The 23,939-nt window shown below is 35.4% G+C and overlaps 1 protein-coding gene across 3 annotated transcripts in view; it reads right to left on the bottom strand.

Annotated features, from left to right (window-relative positions):
• Positions 1–254: 254 nt before the first annotated feature.
• Positions 255–23,939, bottom strand: part of LOC106883268 (cell division cycle protein 20 homolog) — a 53,622-nt gene continuing 29,937 nt past the window's right edge. For all 3 annotated transcript variants that reach the window (XM_052974649.1, XM_052974651.1, XM_052974650.1), the window contains 7 exons: positions 21,881–22,006; positions 19,978–20,180; positions 15,129–15,223; positions 11,406–11,631; positions 5,945–6,070; positions 3,938–4,055; positions 255–719 (listed from right to left, as the gene is read on the bottom strand). In XM_052974649.1, the coding sequence (XP_052830609.1) occupies positions 562–719; positions 3,938–4,055; positions 5,945–6,070; positions 11,406–11,631; positions 15,129–15,223; positions 19,978–20,180; positions 21,881–22,006 (1,052 nt within the window). In that variant the 3' untranslated portion in view covers positions 255–561. The remainder of the gene's footprint in view (positions 720–3,937; positions 4,056–5,944; positions 6,071–11,405; positions 11,632–15,128; positions 15,224–19,977; positions 20,181–21,880; positions 22,007–23,939) is intronic.

Here is a 23,939-nt window from a genome sequence, read left to right as displayed (position 1 = left end):
TATATATATATATATATACATATATATATATATATATATATATATATATAATTTAAGGATATAAACACCAGCAAGAAAAATGAATAACAGGTTTTATGAATGAAGTCCTTTGAGATATTTGTTCTGCATTGTGTTATAGATATTTCCTTGCCTCTGTTATTGTCAGAAATACAGTGAACTAGGGATTGATCCTGTAGAAGCTGAAACCAACAATGCTATTGTTAGAAAATTGCACTAAAAATAACAAATTAAGGTGTTAATCATGTGGATTTATTATCAAACAAGAATTTATTTTAAAAATAGGTAACAAGGTGATGTTAAACCTATTCTTACTGACATTATTTACAAAATACATAAATTCATCCCATTCAATGAATTTAAAATGAAGTCAAATATATTTATTTATTAAATAACTTCCATGTAAAACCAAACAGAAAACACAAATATGGAATGTCTTTCATTTATGAAACAATAACTTGCTCTCTACTATGGGATATTTATTAAAAGTAATGCTAATTTATTCAAACCTGAAGTAAATCTTGTTAAGCTATGTGGTATAAGTTAACGTATTGATGAGAACATTCCATGTGTCAGACGTTCCTTGCTTTTCTTAGTTTTGTTGAAACATTTCCACAGCCTGATAGTTTCATCAGCTGAAAGACTTGCAATTGTACTTTCATCTGGGGAAAGAGCAAGATTTAGAATTCTTGCAATGTGACCTAAAAAGAAAGATTTTTGTTAATAACTCAGAAGTTAAGAAACTAAAAATGGCATTTGTACATTATTGAATTGATTAAGCATAACATCACACATTTAAAAGATGGGGAAAGCAATGTGATAATCTTGTCTTTTTCAAGAGATCAGCAAGAAAGAATCTACACAAAGGGAACTAAAACCACATCCCATGTTAAGGATTTAAATGGATGGGTACCAGTCGTCTTACTGTATGGCACTCATTACCTCTGCTATGATGTAATGTAATGTTCGTACAAACCAAAAAAGTGACCACTATTCTAAAGGGAGAGCACTCCTACAATCTTTAAGTGCTGTAATATTTCCCCAGTTTTACTGTCACCTGAACTATCTCCTCATTGAATTATAGTGTAAGTGGCTTCATATGCCACAGACACTTGTCCTTTTTAACCTAACTCTCAGGTAGAATCAGCCTAACAAAGTGGGGCAGCAAGGTTGGGCATTTGAATTGCAAACACAGTCCATCAATAGACTTCCACAAATTACTCATGAACCCAATTTCACTCACATAGCTTGGGTTGAAGACACCCAAGAACAAACACAGGACATCATGAGTGAAAACAGACATTTTAACCATTTGGGTACGCCTGTGCCCATTTACATTACATAAAAACATATATCCACTTTGCTTAAAGCTAATAATTCATGCCACTGCTAATCTAATTTTCTCACTTTTGGTAAATCTCTTTATTGTCTTAGGGAATGCAGAAAGCAAAATATTCAAATTATCATCAACATATTGTGAATACATACACACATTCTATCTTGATGACAATAACCAGGGTTAATCGTTTGACCAGGGGAGTATCCTGGGTTACCTGTAGTTGTCTAGTACAGACAGGTCAACCTAGTACCAGCAAAGATAGACAACAATAGCAAGCAGAAGATTTATCCACCAGCAGACTGAAGGACATAGCCAGTGGATTTTCACAGAAGAAATGACAGCAAATTTAGGACCAAAATAAACATAAGTGCAGATAGACTGTCACCTTGGAATAGTGAAAAGCAGTCATTCTACTTCAATTACTATGGCTTAATGAGTAATTCAATGGCAGTAACTAATGCAGGAAGTACTTTTGCCAGTGACCTCAGTTGCCCTGAGTGTGAACTGGTATCAAATACCTTTCTATATTCAAGCCATACTATCACAAGGTTCCTGCAGTGTTTTCTTATTTGAGACACTACAGCTTTATTTACCAAAGTTGTTTGGCACAATCCCATGCTCCTTTCTTTCCACCTACCTGCTTGTTGGTGACTGAGAGAGAGAGAGAGAGAGAGAGAGAGAGAGTGAGTGTATGTGATTGTCTGCTTATCTATCTGTATGTGCATTCTCATAAAACACTAATAGATAGTTGTCTGGTTATGAACGGAAGGATAAAAACATTAAAAAGCAATTATTAGATGTTCCAAGGGAACCAACTGAATTCTGCATGTCGTGTGGAAGAAACAAAGGTTTAACTGAGTGGTAACAAAACTGACAGTATAGTTATAACAAAACAAGTGAAGACTAAAGAGGAATCATATATATTAAAGAGTGGATTGATAAGGAATATACTGAATACAGAATGATTATCTCATACTACAAGGAGGTGAGGGTTGAAAAGTTCATAGACTGACTATGAAGGAGTGATGCTAGAGCTATGAAATCTTGCATGCACTAATTTCAACTCCTCTTATTAATAACTGCATTGTTTCTTTTCAGGTAAACTTACATCTGACTATTCAAATAACACTTTAAAAGTAACTAGTAGCGACTTCTCTTGGAAATGACAAAATTTGGCATTAGTGGTTATTTAAAATACGTGCAGAAAAAAGGGTTTAGTCCCTAACATGAATTTAGGAGAGGAAGGAAGAATCTTGAAGATGACCCAATGTATGGATATCCTGCAACTGCCACTATCAAGGAAAACATTGATTATGTTCACCACATGCTGATGGATGACAGGCAATTGACTATAAATCAAAAAGCCAATACTATTAGCATATCCTGTGACAGATTTGAGAACACTGTGCACAATGAACTTGGCATGATGAAGGCCTCTGCTCAGTGAGTGCCAAGTCTTCTGACACCTGGTCAAGAGCTGATCACATCATGGGAAAATCTGACAATGAGGCAGATCCAGCTGGTTTCCTCAAACATTTTCTAACCTAGGATGAGTATTGGCTTCATCACTTTGAGCCAGAGACAAAGGGACAATTCATGCTGTGGAAACACCCCTCCTCACCTGTTCCAAACAAGGCCAAGGTCGTTTCATCTGCCTCTTTTTTGGGGGGATGCAAAAAGCATTGTGTTTACTGACTATTTTCAAAAGAGCCACACCATTAATGGGGAGTACTATGCCAACTTGCTGAGGTAGTTACAAAAGGCTATCAAGACCAAATGCCTAGGAAAGCTGACAAAAGGGGTCTTGTTTCATCAGGACGATGCTCCAGTATACAAGTACTTGTTTTCAATGGATGCTGTGCAGGACTGTGGCTTTGAACTGGCTGATCAGCCTCCCTATTCTCCTGTTTTGGCCCCATCTGACTATCATCTGTTCCTCAACATGAAAAAACAGTTGGCTGGAATCCAGTATATCAGTGATGATCGTGTCATATCTGCTGTTGGTGACTTTTTGGACCAACAGGATCCAAGCACTGCAACACCATTGGAAGAAGTGCGTGGACTGCAAGGGGGACTATGTTGTAAAATAGACCTCATTGATCAGCCTATGAACTTTTCAGCTGACCTTCATACTTTAGCAAAAGATAGCTTAATGGACTGAACATAAATATGACCAACAGTAAGAATTTCAACAACTCAGCAATAATGCAGCAAAGGTTATACAGCAAATATTGAAAATATTAGAGTAGCATTTTAAGAAGATTGACAAAGAACCAACACATGACTACTGTACTACTGAGTCATGACTACTGGACATGACTAGTGGACAGTAGTCATGACTACTGGAGAGTGCCAGCTCTTAAAAGTTTTCTATGCAGATGGTCTGATATAAAAGTGATAGCAAAAATATTAAAATGGTATCAAGAGATTATCTTTTTTTTATATATATATATATATATATATAGAAGACCAATTGGTTGTGTAAACAACACTGGCATGGAGGACAGATTGTAAAAACAAGATACTGCCATTAATATTCATCTAGATTTGAAATTGGAAAATCTTTTAAGTTTTAATTACCTTTCAATTCTCCGACACTTTCGAAAGAAGGATATTTCCAGAAAGAGAGAGAATAATTTGAATATCCATGTCCAGATACAATTTCATGGTGTTCGTTTGACCATATTAATGAAGTGATCTGAAAGAGAAAAAAAGTTTCAAATGAAATAATTCTCCTCCTCCCCACCACCATCATTCTTTTACATCAGTTTTGTTCCCAGCTGGTCTGTGTTGGCTGGGTCATCACAATTTGAGTCAGTTCTTATTTGGAGTTGCAGCTCTTCCAGACACATCTTGTGCCTACGTTCTACTTCTTTATTAGGCTTCTGCAGCTGGGTACTCGTCCAATCACCATTAAAGATATCATGTCCTTAAGACTAAAGTAGGTTTAATATATTCTTTCTTGAACAACTTAATTACATTTGACAAAGACACAGGAAACCCTATCAAATCAACCTTATTAGGACCTTTTTGCAATTGAAAATATCCTAATTCTTTCTGTTCAAACAATGTAAAGAAAAAGCAACCACGAATAATTCACAAATACACATTACCACATACAAAATTAACTCAAGAAACATTATTAAGAGAAAATATAAAAAATTTCCATAAAAAGATCTTAAATCCTTCACACTATTCTGCTATCTTAAAATAAGGTATAAAAGTTATATTTTTATAAGATAATCCTAAATTATTCACATACTTTCTGCCAACTTTATATTATAAATTTATATAAATTAGTTACCCACAATTAATTATAATCAATCCTTTTGTACTAAATTAAATAAAAAACAACAATATAAAAGATAAAAACCAACCTGGTTTTCACTGGTTTGAACTCAGATCAAATAAAATTTGAAAAATCGAACAGATTTACCTAATAAAGCCTTAAGGTTATTTTAATCCAGCATCAAAATTGCAATCTCTTTTTTCAATATGAAGTCTCAAAAAAACTGCGCTATTATCCCTATGGTAACTTATCTTATAAACAAAAAATTTGGTTTATTATTCTATAAAACTTTGACCCCATGTTATCACTAATGGTGGATAACAATACAAATTCATGTAATATTATCTAATTATGTAAAGAATTTAATTTGAATTAAACTATAGTATAGAAATGCATGTAGTAATATTTAAACTATCCATGTTTTTGTTTATTATATATGTATATATATCATCAATGTATCATATATCCCAAAAAGAAGCACACTCTAAAGTATAGAGCAGTAAAATATTAAAGTTAATAAAGTAATAAAGTTAATGTCTGGTCATAGAGTGACCAATGGTTTTGCACCCACAAAGGCTGTAGATTTGCAGATGACTCATTAGACTCTAGTCTGAAGACAAATTTAATTCTTCACAAAGAATAAATAGTCCAATGTTACTGAGGACGGGTTATCTCCCCTAGACCAGCTATATGTGGGCCAGGAGAGTGGGGGGGGGAACCAAGGGATTTATCCCTTGGGCTGGTATTGGATTGTAAGGAATCTTCCTGAGTCAGCAAACTGGGAATCCCAGCAGGTAGCACTTGAAATGGATGCATGGTGTGAAGAGTTCTTGGTGAGTATTCAGTGGTCCAGGTTTCAGGGATCTTTGAGTATCCTAGCTTGCTCAGCTATGCAAAGCTTTAAGCATACACTCCCGTTGGTGTAGGGTCCTGGCCATTCTAAGATCTTCCACTTGATATTGTATGGGGTCCTTTCATCTTTGAGGTACCACACATGGCTAGCCAGGTATGTGACGAATCGTCTTTCTGGGGCCCTGAAGGAGGACCTGTGGTTGTACAGGCATCGCTTGAACACTATCCTGGCTGACCTGATATATTTCCAGGTTTGCGTGTTGGTTGTGTTCACATTACTGGTGCATCTTCGGTTGGCTCTGGGCCTGGCGATGCTGTTGTTGCTGCTGTCAGTACTGTTATCATTACAATGCACAGGTCAAGCGAATATTAATATCTCCATTAAATGCTACAGAAATTTCTAAAATTACAGAAAACAAAGAAAGAAGTAAAAGTAATGCAATAACCTGTGAATGTGTTAGTTTAGAGTTGACACATTTTCCTGATGGTATACTCCATATATGGATTGTTTTGTCTTTAGATCCTCCACCACTGGCAAGTATAGAATCTTGCCAAGGACACCAGCTCAAAGCCTACAATAAATAAATAAAAAGGAAAGTAAAATGGATATTCCAAATGTTACTAAATACAATTGAGTATTAAGATGAGCTTGGCCTTCAATAATAGCAATGAATCTAGTTAAGTGTGTTAGAGTAGATTATCAAGGGCTGGGATTTGGTTGACAAGTACATTTTTTCTATTTGAATTTGAACTTGCATTAACACAACATTGTTTTATGATGGCTGCCCATCTTCACATATAGCTTTAGAACTGTTAACCAATTTCTTATCATTTCTTACCATTTTTCTTTGAGATGCTCTTGGAATACAATTCAAAATTAGGATGAACTTGTAACTGTGTTCACAAATTTTTAGAGCTCAAGAATATGGTTTCAAAATTAGGACACAGAAATTGAGATTATTTTCTATAAACAGACATTATAAATATCATAATCAAAATTATAATAATAAAATAGCCTTTATTTGCTGCAACAAATAACAGAACCACACATATGCTCTGCCAAAAATATATCATGTTTGTTTTGGACTTTGCTAGTCTGTTTAGGCTCCAAATAAGATTAATGAGAAAGCCACCCTATGTCAAATAACAGAAATGTTAATCACTAATAGTATTACTGGTATCACTGATATTTACTAAAACTAAGTAGGTTTAAGACAATGACACAGTTGCATTGAGATCTTTATTAAAATTTTCATCTACATTTGTTTGGAAAGATGGTCATTTTTATCATAGATATATCATAGTAATAGTTCTGCTGGTTTTTCTTTGAAATATAAATTGTATTCTTTTAAAAATTAAATGCTTTAAAATATTGTTGCCCAGTATTTTAATAGTAAGTGTTGTATTGTTACTGAACTTTATTATGATGTTAAAATCAAGTAGCATTGAAAAGAGTGAATGGTAAACTTTATATCTGAAACAGCTGCTTGATCTCATGAAAAGGACCAGCTATTTCTAACTGTTATACAAAGGAGTTTAGAGCAGGAGACTACTTAAAGATAATTACAGGTAGAATGATGACTGAAGAATATTTTAATGTGATATCTATTAAACATGCTGACAAAACAATAATTTCTCTTTAGTCTAAATTTATCACTGTTTTTAATGTAATTCATTTGAGTGAGAATTATACAATGAAATTTACATTTACTGAAAATATGGCTAAAAGAAAATCAAGTTAAATACATATGGTAAATGACTGAATAAACTATAAAAAAAAAAACTGTTTCTCTTTATTGTTGAACCTCTGAATGTGTAACATAGAAGATAATACTTAACAGTGACAAAATATCTGGAAGCATCAACCATGTATCTGCATATGTTTCTGACTAGTCTAGAATGCCTTGGTTCAAATGGATTTGTTTTAATTATAGGTAAATGTTTTCCCTTCAGCTGACAAATTTTGGTATGAGTTAATGATAACAGTGCATAAAAATCTAATTATCTTTCCAGGAGTTTTATTTTATAGGTTGTGGTGTAGCAATTTTAGACTATGTTTTAAAACATTCATACCAAACAAATCAACAGCAGTCCATACATGTTCACTATTATTGTTGACAACAATATATATATCATCACCATCATTGTTTAACGTCTGCCTTCCATGCTGGCATGAGTTGGACGATTTGACAGGAGCTGGCCAGATAGAAGACTGCACCAGTCTTCTGTGTCTGTTTTGGCAGGGTTTTTACAGCTGGATGCCCTTCCTAATACCAATCCCCCAGTAGAGTGGACTGAGTGCTTTTCATGTTGCACAAGCACAAAATATATATTTATTCTACAGAAAATAATGAAATTTTTGAATGATGCAGGAAAGTATCTGAACATTATTGTATTCTTTCTTAACCATAAATTGTTTTTGGGTGCTTCAAAAATAAAGAGATGTCTTGAGAATTGTCCATTGTTAAAAAACACTGTTTAATTTGCAAAATTATAACCGGAAGTGATGTTGGTTTAAATTCGTCAAAATCTCACATTTTTCATCAATAAGTCAAAGAGAGTGTTTCTTTAATTGAATTAATCCTTTACTAGCTGGACCCGTGAAAACTTCATGAAAAACGAAAATTGTAAGCATCTGTAAATAGTGTCTTTCATTTAATAAACTATCAAATAATTATGTATAAACAAGACCCTGGGAAATTCTATGAAATACAAAAAATGTAAGCATCTTTAAAAGAAATATCCAATATTGGCTGAAGACCCAGTATATAGAAAATGGTAATTAATTAAATTGTAGGAAAGTAAAAGAAACATCCAATATTTGCTGTGGTTATGTTTCTGTCTACTCCTAAAATACTGATAAACATTTAAAAACACAAAATAAACGCCACCTTCCTTTCAGTCACCACTCACTCTCTCTTTCTCTCTCACTCTGCCACTCACTTCAAATATACCTCCTCTTTTTAACACTTTTTATTTCTACCTCGCCTTTCAACTGTAGGAAAGTAACAGTAACATTCACAGTTATTTGCTGAGAGAGAGATAGAGGGAGAGAGAGTGTGTGTTAGAGAGAGGCAGCCAGACAGATATATAGATAGGCAACATTTCTGTTTGCAATTTCCATATTTTCAACAGCTTTATTATCTATTGTCCAAAACGAAAAGTTTTCTAGCATTTTCTCTGTGAGAATGGTTTCATTCTCCTTCACTATTATTCTCTATCCACTCCCTTCCTTCACTCAATCTACCTCTCTAAATCTCTATCTCTCATCCCCCTCCCACCCCTCTCCTCTAACTGTCCTACATTTGACAAGTTATATTTCTCTTACCTCTTAACACTATCAATCCCCACCTCTCTCTCTTGCTCCCTCCTCTTTGCCTTTCACTTCAACTATACTTCCTCTGCTTAAGTTTTATCTCTCTCTTTTTACCTCTTCCTTTCAACTAAGTGTGACACACACCACAGGTACTTATGTACGTAGGTATTAGCATATTAATATTGATTCCAGATCAAATTGTTATAAACTGAATGTTACTGGAATATTTCAGGGATCACTTCTCATTATGAAAAAAAAAAAAAAAAAATGAGTAAAAATTGGTTAATTCTCTAAGAATCAAGTTAGGAATACTATTAAGGATGGATTCCATAGTGTTGAAAACTTAGCCTCTTTCATAAATCAATAAGATTTATGGCAAAACTTTCTAAAATAGTTCAAGCCCAGTTTATTCAGTATGAATTTTCAACACAAACTGACAAAATATTTCATGAATGGATGTAAACAGTTTTTAATCAAGAGAAAGTGTATAAATGTATGCCATGATCTGAATCTGGTTTAAGTTCTTCAGCCTTATTTTTTTAAAAAGAGCAGGTGCCTTTTCAGCATCACCATGTAGGCCTGGCTGTGTGGTAAGAAGTTTGCTTCCCAAACATATGGTTCTGGGTTCAGTTTCACTGTGTGACACCTTGGACAAGTCTTCTATTATAATCCCAGGCTTTGTGAGTGGGTTTCTTAGACAGAAACTGAAAGAAGCCCATTGTGTGTGACTTTGTGTTTGCCTCTTACTACTGTTTGACAACTGGGTTTGGTTTGTTTACATTCCCATAACTTAGCAATTTAGGAAAAAGACCAACAGAGTAAGTAGTACCAGGCTTAAAAAAATAACTACTGCTCGACTAAATCAGGGGTTGACAAAGGGGGTCTGAAAGATCCCCTAGGGGGTTGGTGAACAATTACAGGGGGTTGATAATAGCCAAAGAGTCGAATGGGGGTCAGTGTGCGAAAGACCAGCTCACCCAGATGAACTGCTTGAAATACTTAGTCAGCGCCATGAAACATGGGAAAACATGATAAATTTTCACTGCTGTGAGGTCTGCTGTTGCTAACATTCAAGGCTTGATGTTGTAATCTGTATCATAATCAAAGATTGAGAGGTGTGATTGAGGGGATGCAGACTGTCAAGTGTTTACTTATAGAAATTGCCTGAACCTGGAGGAACAAAGTGATTTGAAACTGAAACTGACCAACATTCAATCTGATATCAATGCCTTGATTCAGAATCACCATGCTCATATCTTATATTCATGTTGTCAATTTCATAAAAATTGAAAATTTAATAGTGTATACTCATACACAGTTTTAAATGTAAAAAGTGAGTCATCTTCAATACAGTTTCTTAATTTGTCATACATGTATATTTTAGCTAACATTTTAATTGCCAGCATCAGTACCTGGTATGCATTTAAAATATGGTACAGTAGGGTAAGGTATTAACGTATTTTAAATGAGGAGGGTGGTCAATGCAAAAGGAGAAGTGGCTAAAGGGGGTCGATGTAGAAGAAGTGACAAAAGGGAGTTGATTCGGAAGGAGAAGTGGCTAAAGGGGGTCGATGGTTGAAAAAGTTTGGCAACCCCTGGACTAAGCACTTCAAAGCAGTGCCCCAGTATGGCAGCAGTCTAATGACTGAAACAAGTAAAAGATAACAATCAAAACAGACAATGGCTTAAAAGTTAATGTGTTGAAGTATTAAGATTGTCCAAAGCATACTACATCCATTGATGGTACAACTATCTTTCAATGTATATGACTAATGAAAACAGGTGAACTCTTGTAGTAGAATGAGTAGTTGTGCTGTACACATCTATTTTTAAATGCATTTTCTGTAAACCAAAAATAGTTGTTTTCTATTCTCTTCAGTTAAAACTGTAGTTTAATATAAAAAGCTTTGGTTAGTCAAATGGTAGGACGTGTATATTTTATATGAAGATGTACATCATTCTTGCACATCATTCTCAAAGTAGTTTAAATTTTATACAATCATCAACAACTATCTCATCATATTACTTACTAATAAGCTATTCTTTCTCATTGGATTTAGATTACTCAAATACTTTTCTGTCATTATCATCATCATCATCATCTAACATCCACTTTCCATGCTGGCATGGATTAGATGGTTTGACAGGAGTTGGCCAGCTGAAGAGCTGCTTGTGCTCCACGTCTGTTTTGGCATGGTTTCTAGGGCTGGATACTCTTCCTAATGCCAACCACTTTACATAGTGTATTGGGTGCTTTTATGCAGCACTGGCATGAGTACTTTTATGTGGCACCAGCGACCATGAGCCCACAAGATTAAGACTGCTCAGCTGAAGAGGGATGTAGGAGACATGCCTGTATGCAAGGACAATCATGATTTTACTTAGCTTGATGTGTCTTCTCAAGCATAGCAAACTGCCAGTCTCAATCCCTTGTCATCCTTTCTGAAAGACATGTTCTCCTTGAGGAGTTTAGTGTGATTGATTATCTAATTATTTTTTGCACTGTAATTATACAAAAATACTGTCGATATATGTTTCCTCCGAGTTCTATCTAAAAACTACTCAAGGGACAGTAATTAAATATATCTTACCTTGACAGCAGCTCTATGATGTGTTAACATTAATAATGGCTGGATGGAGACACTACGATTAAAATCCCAAATATTCACAATGTTATCATTGCCTCCACTGGCCAAGTAGCGACCATTACCTGACCATTTCAAGCCACAAACAATACTTGTATGAGCAGAGATGGTACTGATCACGTGATCAGAAAGTCGGATATCATGATGATATATTGTGCCATCATTAGTACCACTAGAAAAATAAATTAAAGTACATTTATCATATACTGGACTGTATGTGTATGCATATATATATACATGTGTATGTGTGTGTGTGTGTAGGTGCAAGCACAACTGTGTGGTGAAGAAGTGCTTCTTAAGCACGTAATTTCCAATTTGGTTGTACTGCATGACACAAGATGAATGAGTTGTGAGAAAATTTGGTAGATGGAAACTGCAGAAAGCACGTTTTGTGTGTGCGTGTGTGTGTGTGTGTGTGTGTGTGTGCGTGTGTGTACATGTTCAAATATGCATGAATATTGATATTTCAATTAAGTAAAGTGGTGATGATGTTGGCATTTCATGTTGACATTATGACACCATCTATTTTGAAACCTCTGGAAATAAAAATCCTTGTTAGCAACAGAAAGAGTATTGGCTGTAAAATGCCATTTCAAATAACTTCCCATCTAAACCCCATGCAAGCATGAAAAACATTCACCAAATGAATGAACACACACACACAGATGTCTCAAAAGTAAATAGACATAATTTTTTAAAGATTTCATCATTATCTTTTAATGTCTTTTTTCAATGCTGGTATGGGTTGGACAGTTTGATCAGAGCTGGCAAGCTGCACTTGGTTCCAGTCTGATTTGGCTTGGTTTCTACGGCTGGATGCCCTTCCTAACATCAAACAGTTTACAGTATGTGGCAGGAGCTCTTAACATGCCACTAGCATGAGTGCATTTACGTGGCACTGGCACAAGTGCTTTTTACATGGCACTAATACAGAGCTTTTGCAAGCCAATCCTCTTCACCAGTGGATGCAGCCTTAACACTTCTGCTGTGGAGAACAGGTCTTCTTGAGTACAGCAAGGTGTCAGGTATCTCAGTCCTTTGTCATCTTGTCTGAAAGGTTCAGCATTCTGAGGTCATCCTTCAGTACTTTGTGCCATGCCTTCCTGGATCTCCCTCTTCCACGAGTTCTGTCCATTTTGAGTGAATGGCTCTTGTTTATGGAGCTGTCAGCATCCATCAGCATCACATGACCAAACCAGTGCAGGCTTCTCTCTTGCACACTACATCTAATTCTTCTTATGCCTAACTTCTCTCTCAATACATTCACACTCTGTCACACATGTACACATACATTACCCATCCAGTGGAGTATACTACCCTTTGCATGTCCTCGGCATCCAGGGTCCATGTAGAATTGCTGTTCATATTCATGCATCATACAACCTTCCTTTCACTCAGAGAGAGAAACCTTTGGTTGGCAACAGAGGTAAAAGCTCTCTGAATTTTCTTCGCCCTATTCTTATTCTAGTTATTACACTCTCTGTACATCCTCCCCTTCCACTATTTTGTTGTCTGGAAAGTTCTGAACATTTTTAAGTTAAATCTTTTAATGCTTCTTAACAAAACTTTGAACACACCTGTAATATAACAGAGTTAAAACTTGGCATTGCTTGAAATGGTAGTGCATCTCTTCTTTGCTCCTGACTAAATAGATTTTTCTTTCATTCTGGTTACTCTTTATTGACAATTGAAACGGATAACCAAAAATTTCATATTCACCTAGTAATGCTTTTCTTTTGTAAAAAAGGAGAAAATGCTGCAAAGACTTGCCAAAACATTTGTGAAGTTCATGGTGATAATGCTGTAAGTGAATCAACTGTTCAAAAGTGGTTTGCAAAATTTAAAGCTGGAGAGTTTAGCTTGGAAGATGAGAGTTGCAGTGGAAGATCTTCAAAATTGGATGATGTTTTGAAGGCAAAAAAAAACAAAAAAACTCAAATATCACGACTGGAGAACTTGCAGAGGAGTTGGATTTTTCTAAAAGTACAGCTCATGAACACTTAATGAAGCTAGGATACATTTCATGCTATAATGTATCTCTTACAAACTCTCAGAAAAGAGTTGCTCGGACTGGTGTTCCATTTCTGATATACTGTTGAAACAGAATGAAAGCATACCTTTTTTGAAACAACTTGTGATGGGAGATGAAAAATGGATTGTGTATGAAAGCATAGTGCTAAAAAGATCCTGGAGTTTGCATAAGGATCCCCCAAAACAGCAACCAAAGATTAATATCCATGCCAAAAAACTATGCTTTGTGTTTGGTGGGATTACAAAGGTATTATTTATTATGAGCTTCTCTCACAGAACCAGATCATTAATTCTGATGTGTACTGTCATCAGCTGGCTAATTTGAACCAAAAAACCCCCCAGAGAATTGAGGCTGGAGATTGCCAACAGGAAAGGGGTAGTGTTCCAACAAGACAATGCCCAACCACATGTCTTTGGCTACCCGAACAAAGTTGCATGAACTTGGCTGGGACCTCTTGCCCCATCGACCATATACTCCTGATGTTGCGCCATTCAACTACCACATGTTTTTGTCTCTACAGAACTCATTTCATGATTGAGATGGAGTCAAAATGCATCTAGATAACTTTTTTTTCTTCAAAACCAGTAAAATTTTATGCTGATGGAATATTTAAATTACCTGAAAGATATGCAAGGGTCATTAATAATAATGAAAATTATTTCATTGAATAAAATTTATTGAAAGGTTAATTATTTATATTCCTTTTTGCATATTAAGAAATGCTCAGAACTTTCCGGATAACCTAATAATTTGGTCCACTAGGTAGCAGAAATTATCTACTACCTAAAGAGCCTCTGGGGCATTTGAGAAAATTGACTTTCCGAATATCTGTAGTTTTTATGGATCCTGTGCATCTTCCACATATAAACACTACTTTCTCTGATAACCTTCCTATTATTCCACTGCACTTGTGTATCCATAGCTTACACTGTGTACACCATATGAAATTCCTGCCTACACCTTTCCCACAAACTGAGCAGGGCCACTTATCCGAAGGAGATAAGAGCGTGTCTGTTTTCTTGCTTACTAAGATCTTAGTCGTTGCTTAGTTAACCTTAGGGCCCTTAGATTCCAGGTTTTACTTCCACACCTGGAATTCCTTTTCTGGCTCTAATATAGACTCTATGAGGGCAAGATTGTCAGCATATAGTAGTTCGCAGGGGCTGCCAGTGTCGAATTCCTGTTATGTCCTGCAGGACAATGATGGAAAGTAAGGGACTGAGGACTGAGCCTTGATGAACCCCTACCTGTACACCAAATTCTTCACTGTACTTGTTAACTCTCACTATACTGACAGCACCCCTGTATATGGCCTGTACAGCTTTCACAAGCCACTCGTCTACTCCTTGCTTCCTCAGAGCCCACCATATCACATAGTGGGGGTCATCTATTGAAGGATTTCTCTACATCAACAGATGTCAAGTACAATGGTTTATTCTTGGCTAAGTATTTAGAAATGGAATAAGGTCACTTGATGCATTTAAATACTTAATCTAATATTTAGTAGACATGTCTTGTGCAGTTTTTAATGAGTTAACCCATGTGGACATTGTATTGAAATACAATCAAGGCTAAAACTTATTGCTTTAGTTAACTGTAATTAACAAGGATGAGTTAAACCAAAGAAATTAACTCACCAGCTAAGAACGTTAGCATTCCAAGAGAGTGTATGTGCTGAAGTTCTTGCTCCATACATTGTACGGAGTAGTTTCTTGGTTTTTGTATCCCATATCTTGCAAAAGAGAAAAGAAAAAGAAAAACATGATGCATTTTCACATGTGTAAAATATCCTTAAATGAGATATATAGAGAATGAATAAATTTCCTTACAACTTTATATACATGTTTCAATGTTTGCATAAGTGGGATAACTTCTGTCAGAGAATTGCTCTTCTTCCTTCTAATTTTTCAACCATAAAGTATATGTAGAAACTACTTTTTAAATTTTGTTTTATAATAGCAAACTGATATCATATGAGTAAGGTACCTTGCTCAGTGGAGCAACGTAAAGATTGTCAGATATAAATTCATGCTATGTTATTATTGGTACAGCACCTTAATATTAAAGCCATTGAACCTCATAAAAGCTATATAGTAATTAAAATGTAGCAGAGTAAGACTAATTCAGGCAAGATGAAGAGTATTATATTTTTCGTCTCTTTTGTTAACCCTACAAATTTGACTGGAAAGGGGGCTGATATGGCAGCTGGTTTCACTTTCATTTTCAACTGCATGTAAATCACGAGTTTATCATGCATGCAGACCCCAGTTTCAGCCAACCAGAACTCATTGTCCAGGTGATAAGTTCTAGAATGTTCCTTTGGTGACAGCCATGTAAACAGCTGTTGTGAGTGTACAAAGCCAGAGAAAATTGGGACACCGTTTGTTATGGTCTTTGGTGAATTCTTGTCTCAGCTATTTCACAGCTTCATACTCAAACCAGCACAATTTCCCTAATAGCTGTTTTCACAGCTCTATACCAACTTGGAGATGGATGAAGAAATCCATGCTGCCAAACGTTTTTACAGTGATGTAAAAGATCCATTTAAGCATTATCAGTGAAGACCTTCATCACCTGTAAAATACAATGTTCATATAAGATTGATTCTGTTTGTATTTTTATGAAGCCTTGTAAAAAAAAATGTAGCAATAAATGTTGATTATAAACTGACACCAAGTTTTTGTCATGACCAACGCTACACACTCTAAAAGTCAAATAAATGTATTTACATTATTTACATTTGATTGGATATTTGTCCTCATCTTGTGTGTTGTTAACACAACATTTCAGCTGATATACCCTCCTTTGAGTAAAACCACCAATAGAAGAGAATATGACCTAAAACTGCATGAACTCCATCCCATGCAGCTGTGGTAAGTTATACAAAGACGAAACATGCTGCTCCCCTCAAAATAAGGGTAGAGGAACATCGCAAAGCTGTGACACTAGGAGATATTGATAAATTGGGTATAGCTGATCATGTATAGAAAAATGGAGACCACCTCCCCCTGTGGGATGAAGTTAAAATAATAGACAGAGAACACCACTGGAAAATACGAAAACTAAAAGAAGTAGCACATATGCTAGGACACAACAACCTCCTAAGTAGACCGAGTGCAGATATGAACAGCATATGGGAACCGCTATTAAGGAAGGAAAGGAAAATATTAGATTTATAAGCCCTAAAATTCACTCCATAACTGCTCATGGGCACATGGCTTAGTAGTTAAGAGTGCGGGCTACTAACCCCAAGATTCCGAATAATAACATTAAAAAATATCTTAGGAATGAGAACCCAGGTTCAAAATTTCCCCCAAGACACCTGAAGAAGGCTGGAGGGTGTATCAGCCGAAACATTGTGTTAACAACAAACAAGATGAGGACAAATATCCGTCAAATTTAAATAATGTAAATAATGCACATAATTCCTCATCTCTTAAATATAGAACTGTAAATGTAATTAGTTAGAATCAGTTTAATGCTGTGTATTTACAATGAAAAGTGCTTTAGAAAATCTGATAGATAACTGAGTTGGATTTAAAAAATTGTAATATATACATTAGTTCTCAGAATAACTGGAATAATAATTTCTAATAGAGTTAGCCAAATAATGTACTTTGAGCAAAGACACAACCAATAGAGATAAATAAACAAATAAAAAAAGGAGTCTCATTTGCATGAATATAACTTAATTATCTTATAACACAATTTACATCCTGCATAATATGAATAAGTGAATCAAATAAATACTCAATATATTAAGTATAATGTATGGCATGAAAAATATCACTCAATACCTGAGTAATTAAATGAACCTCTAACAAAGAACATTTCATTAAACAAATAAATCAAATAAAAATTTAATCCTTTAGAAAATAAAAAAGGAATCAACCTAATAATGTAATTAATAACTCAACATTGTATACTAAATACAACATAAATCAAGAATAAAATAAGAGGCTATAACACTTATAAAAATTTTAATCATAATAATTATAAAACCTAACCTTAAAGGCTAAATTGAAACAATTAATATTCTAATTAACATAAATCCAAGAGAAAAAAAAAACTGTTACTAACACCTTATCAAAAAATAATTTATTTCAATCTTTAACTTCTAGTTATATTCTATATTTTAACTTTTTACATAAAATACAAGGTGGTATCAAAAGGTTCCCAGACTAATTAAGTTTAATAAAAAATTGTTACCTAAGTTTTAACATCATCTCCTTAGAAATAGTCACCACACCAGTCCCAGTGTTCCTGTCACTTTTGGAATATGGCCTGAAAGTTGCTTTCCATAAGTGAGTCAATGACTTTCTACAATTCACTCTGGATCTAGACAACAGTGTTAAAATGGCAACCTTCGAGCTGCATCTTCATCTTGGAGAAGAGATAGAAGTACACAGGTACTAAATCTGGCAAACAGGAAGGGTGAAGTAAACACAGCAATGTCACTTGGCACACTGCCTCATGAAGGTCACTGCTAGCTCTCACTGCACATCTGTTGGTGTACGACTAAACTAGTCTGGGAACTTTTTGATACTACCTTGTATATTTGTGTAAATGTGGTTTTGAATTTGTTGTGAGCAAGGAAGATTTATTTGAATATGACTAATCACTAGACTTGACACTATATGTATTGCAAGTCTATACAATGGTTTTCTATGTTACATTTCTAACTATAACCATTCTTCTACATTAAGCTTTTACAATGGCTGGCTTTTCAACATAGTCTCCATTGTGGCCCATACACTTCTTCCATCAGTGTTGCAGTGCTTGGATCCCATTGGTGAAGAAGCCATCATACTGTTGGTCAAAACACTCAATAGCAGATATGACATGATCATCACTACAATACTGCCTCCCAGCCAAGTGTTTTTTCATGTTGAGGAACAGATAATGGTCAGATGGAACCAACTCAGGAGAAGAGGGATGGTGATCAATGAATTCAAATCCACAGTCACACACAACAGCCTTTACAAGCAAAGGCTTGTGTACTGAAGCATTGTCCTGATGAAACAAAACCCATTTCATCAGTTTCCTTGGGCATTTGCATTTTATAACTGTCTAGAGCAAGTTGGCATAGTACTTTCCATTGATGGTGTAGCTCATTTGAAGGTAGTCAATAAACACAATGCCTTTTGCATCGCAAAAAAACTGAGGTTGTCACCTTCCCCTGTAGATGAAATTACCTTGGCCTTCTTTGGAGTAGATGAATAGGGGTGTTTCCACTACATGGATTATCTCTTCGTTTCTGGTTCAAAATGATAAACCCAACACTCATCCTGGGTTAGGAAATGTTCAAAGAAACTGTAACTGCCTCAAACAGTGTCAGATTTTCCTATGATGTGATCAGCCTGGTGCACTTCTGATCAAGTGTCAGAAGATGTGGCACCCAGCGAGCAGAAACCATCATCATGTCAAGTTCATTGTGCAAAATATTCTCGGAATATGCCAATAGCATTGGATATTTGATTTATAGTCAATCACTGATCATCCATCAGCATGTGGTGAACACAAAGAATGTTCTCCTTGGTGGTGGCAATTGCACAATATCTAGACCTCAGGTAATGTTCAAGACTCTCCCTTCTCCTCCTAAATTCAGCTGTCCAATTTCGCATTGTTGATAAAGTTGGCACATCATCCCCTAATGTAGTTACCATGTCAGCATGAATGTCGTTGGGGTCTTAACAGTTTTTTCTCCAGGTACTTGATAACACCATGCTGTAAAATTTTGTTCACTTTGAAGAGAAATCACTACTAGTTACTTCTGAAGTGTTCTTTCAACAGTCAATTTGACTGTATGCAGTTATTAATAAGAAGAGTTGAAATTAATGCAGGCAAGATTTTACGGCTCTGGCATCACTCATTCATTGTCAGTTTATGACCTTTTCAACTCACCTCATCTTATTAGGAGGAGTTGTGATATGCTTATTTCAGTTTTCTCATTTTGGAAAGATCAATTTCTCAACATATATGTACTGTCTATAGCAGTGAATGTTAGTTATCTTATAGTTTTATTTGGAGTTAAATGGCTTAAAGCAGTGCAAGTTAAGTGCTTTGACCAGAGACAGAAAGTAAGATATTCACTGTTGACTCCATGGATGGTAGGGCAACATTATACACGTGATTAATTTCATCTTTATAATTTTTAATACAGTATCAAAGTTAATGCTTAGATTATGAGGTAAGAATGTAAGACATCTTTTCCAACAGCTTTATAGCAAAAGATAAAATTGTTAATTAACATTTATTTTATACAAATTGAATAACAAATCACAGGAAAAATAGAAAGAATTTGAATTCTATATTTTAATTTTAAATCTATTTCCTGTAATTATCTGTGTTTGTATGTTAAAACATCTAAAGAATCTCTGTTTTTTACACTAGAGAATCTACAAATAAAAAAAAGCAGGATACATGTCAGGCAATATTTAAAATATACCTGATATGGGAAATAACGTACAATGTAAGCATGCATACCTGAAGTTCTCCAGAATTATTTCCAACCCCAATGAAACTACCGTCAGCACTGAAGCTTACACAAGAAACATAATTATCTTCAGTTCTATCATCATTGTTTTGCAGTTCATCAATAGAATCTTGTTCCAAATCAAAAAGATAACATGAAGGACCCAAGGCAGCACACAAAACATTTCTTGAAGACCAATCAAGCAAATTGCAATCTGTAAGTAACAATTTAAAAGAAATTTAAGCAATGGAAATTTTGACAAGAAGCTTTTATTTTTCTCTTCTGAGATTAACAGATAAGATTATGAACAATCAGTTAGTTCTGTACATATATTGGTTTGGAGCAATACTGATGAAGGAAAACAAATAGCTGTAGAAGATAATTACAGGAAAAATACATAGTTGTAAAATAATTTTACCTCGCTATGAAGCTATAAGGAATGACTGAACAATTTATTCCAACTGTTTAGGCAATGTATTGCTATGCTTTGCAGCTCTTGAACCCCCTCTTAGCATCCTACTGATCTCCTGTGAAGCTTGCAAACTATAAAAAGCTGGCTGCATACCATCCCCATTACTCTACCACAATCCCCTCGAGTAGGTCTATGTATAAGAGACTGCATTGATCCCTCTTCTTCAATATACTTGTATCCATCTTTCCACCAGCATTCATCTCCTTAATCACTTTAAAACTAATCCAGCTGTTCATATCTCTCATCTCACCACATATGATGCTCACTTGCTCACTCACTCACACCTATTGTTCCACTGACATTTATTCCTTCTTTTCTTCCATACTCCTTTCTGCAATAACAAATATTCTGTTACTCTCTCTCACAACTAAAAATTTGTTCCTCTCATTACTTTGCCTAAAATTATCACACATTCTCTCACTCTCTCTCCAGTTCTCTTTCAGTTATATTGAACTTTTTAAACTCTAGTCTTAAAAATTGCAAGGTGATCCTCACTAGTGCTGGTATCACAAAAATAAAAAGAAAGGAGCCCAGTAAACTGGTTGGAGTTAGTGAAGGTACAGGCATTAAATGATGATAATATTTGCTTCAAATTTCCTACTCTAGCACACAATTTTAGAGATCATTAAACCTATGTTGAATGGTTTGCTGACAGGTGTGTAGCAGCCAAGGTTAGAAATGTCAAATTTGATAGCAAAGGACAGTCAGTTCAAATACTGTTCCCTGTTACTATTTCAGCAAAGTGACCTATAAAGAAGTAAAAGAATTTTCAGAGTGTACATCTAAGTGATTTTTCTCTCCTTAATAATTTTAGAGAATTATAACAAGACTTCCTGACTCAGCCTGTCAAGTTCATATAATTCCGTTGCTAAAGCCACTATTTTGACTATTTTCCTTCAAAACCCTTTGTACACCAACAAAATCAGTCTTTTGTTATCCTCTTGATACATTTTCCCCATAGTATAGCTGTTCTCATGTGGTGCACATACACCTTTACTATACTATGTGCACAAGATAAATAAAACAGAAAATATACAAAAAGGCTAAAATCAATTTAAAAATTAGGTTGCTTTTTCTGTTCTTTTCATGAATTTTTATTCAGAGCTTCAAAGACTAGTGAGTGGTAGCTACTATTACATCAAAGACCTAATTTGAATACTTTCTATGAAGTAAACTCTTCTAAAAGCACTAAGGGGCCATGAAGGGAGTGAAATCAGGTGACGGATTAAGTCTAACACACACGGAAAAAAAAAAAACAGCCATTCTGATGGGCTTACAGAGTTTCACACCAAATTTCACTCTCAAGGTTAAAGTGAGGCCACAATAGACGACACTTTGCCAAAGTGGCACCTTCTATGACAGAGCTTGTAAGCCATGCTTGTTGATGCTTATTGACTGGTTTTAACAAAAATCAGTTTTAAAGAAGTTAAAAGAATACTCACAAAAATTATCAATAAGGTCAGGAGCATCAAGGATGCGATCAGAATATTGATTAATTTCACGAGTGACTGTTTTACATGGAGAATTTGCTTTCTTTTTGTACAGATTTTCAAGACTTTTACAACACCCTGGAAAATAGGACATATTCATTAAAACAGGAGCTTCTAAAGAAGGCCAACAAAATTATCTGTTACGTGTGTAACAGTCTATGTGAAATTCATTAGATATATTAAAAGGCTGGATATAATTTATTTTAAAGTTTCAATTTATAAAATAAAAACCAAGAGAGTAGGATTAAGCAAAGTGCTAGTTAAATAACTAAGCCATAGATGATCCCTGTGCATATAATGATTAAAAATTCCAGATAAAAAAATTCAAGGAAGTTGGTGAAGATTTGTACTGGTACAATGATCTTAGTTAGTCCAGATTACTCCATAAAGAGCATAGGACCAGTTTCCTGGTTTCTCTGGCACATATATATATTCCTCCCTGGATGGGATGACAGTTCATCAAAGGATTACTCATTTTTGCTAGCTGAGAAGATTGGAGCAATGTGAAATGAAGGGTTTTCTTCAACAACACAATGTATTGCCCAGTCCAGCAATCAAAACCACAATCTTATGATCATGAATCCAACACCTTAACCACTAAACTATGTGCCTTCACAATAATCTTACTGATACTACATTTAACCCATCAATGACCATACCAGTGCAATATTCTCTTTTGCACACTATATCTGAGGTGTCATATGCCCAATTTTTTCTGTCTGGGAGAAAGAGAGTCCTTCTGATGTGAACCCAACAGAATAACCCAGCTATCCTAATTCACAGTATTATGATAGATAAGGCAATTAAGGATATAAAGACAGGGAAAATCCCAGGTCCATCAGGAATTATCACTGAGATGCTTAAAATATCTGCTAGAGAAGGATATAGCCTAGTTATCCATTTAGTTAATCAGGTTGTACAGGAAAGTATCATACCCAATGACAAGTGTATGGGAGCAGGCTGAAAAGATCATAGGCTGTCTATGAAGGATGCTAGAGCTGTGAAATCTTACATGCATTAATTTGAACCTGTCTTACTAAAAGCTGCATTGTTTCTTTCCAGGTAAACTCACATCTGACTCTTTCAAAGAACACTTTAAAAGTAACTAGTAGTGACTTCTCTTGAAAATGGAGTAAATTTGGCATCATGGTGTTATCAAGTACCTGGAGAAAAATGGTTTAGCCCCCAACAACATTCATGCTGCCATGGTTGCAACAATAGGGGATGATGCTCTCATTTTATCAACAGTACAAATGTGGGCAACTGAATTAAACAGAGGAAGGGAGAGTCATGAAGATGACTCAACATCTGGATGTCCTGCAACTGCCACCACTGAGGTAAACGTCAACCATGTTCACCACATGCTGATGGATGACAGGCAATTGACTTTAAATCAAATAGTTAATGCTATTAGCATATCTCGTGAGAGATTTGGGAATATTGTTCACAATGAACTTAGCATAATGAAGGTTTCTGCTTGGTGAGTGCCAGGTCTTCTGACACCTGATCAAAAGCACACCAGGCTGGTCACATCACAGGAAAACCTGACATTATTTGAGGCAGATCCAGTTGGTGTCCTTGAACATTTCCTAACCCAGGATGAGTGTTAGGTTTATCACTTTGAGCCAGAGACAAAGAGACAATCCATGCAGTGGAAACATCCCTCCTCACCTGCTCCAAAGAAGGTCTAAATCATTTCACCTGCAGAGAAAGTGATAGTCTCAGCTTTTCGAATGCAAAAGGCATGGTGTTTATTGAGTATTTTTAAAAGGACCACACCATCAATGGAGAGTACTATACCAACTTGCAGAGGCAGTTAAAAAGGCAATGCTCAAAGCACACAAGACCTTGATTGCAATGGCTGCAGCGTGTAACTGTGGCTTTGAACTGGTTGATCAACCTCCCTATTCTCTTGATTTGGCTCCATCAGAATATATATGCATATATATATGTGTGTGGGCATGAATTTATATATATATACCCTTTAGGGCTACTTTTTGCTGGAAATTGA

The sequence above is a fragment of the Octopus bimaculoides genome, chromosome 19, assembly GCF_001194135.2.
Source record: "Octopus bimaculoides isolate UCB-OBI-ISO-001 chromosome 19, ASM119413v2, whole genome shotgun sequence".
In the NCBI taxonomy this organism is placed as follows: Eukaryota; Metazoa; Mollusca; class Cephalopoda; order Octopoda; family Octopodidae; genus Octopus; species Octopus bimaculoides.
This window is presented reverse-complemented; position numbering and strand designations above follow the sequence as displayed.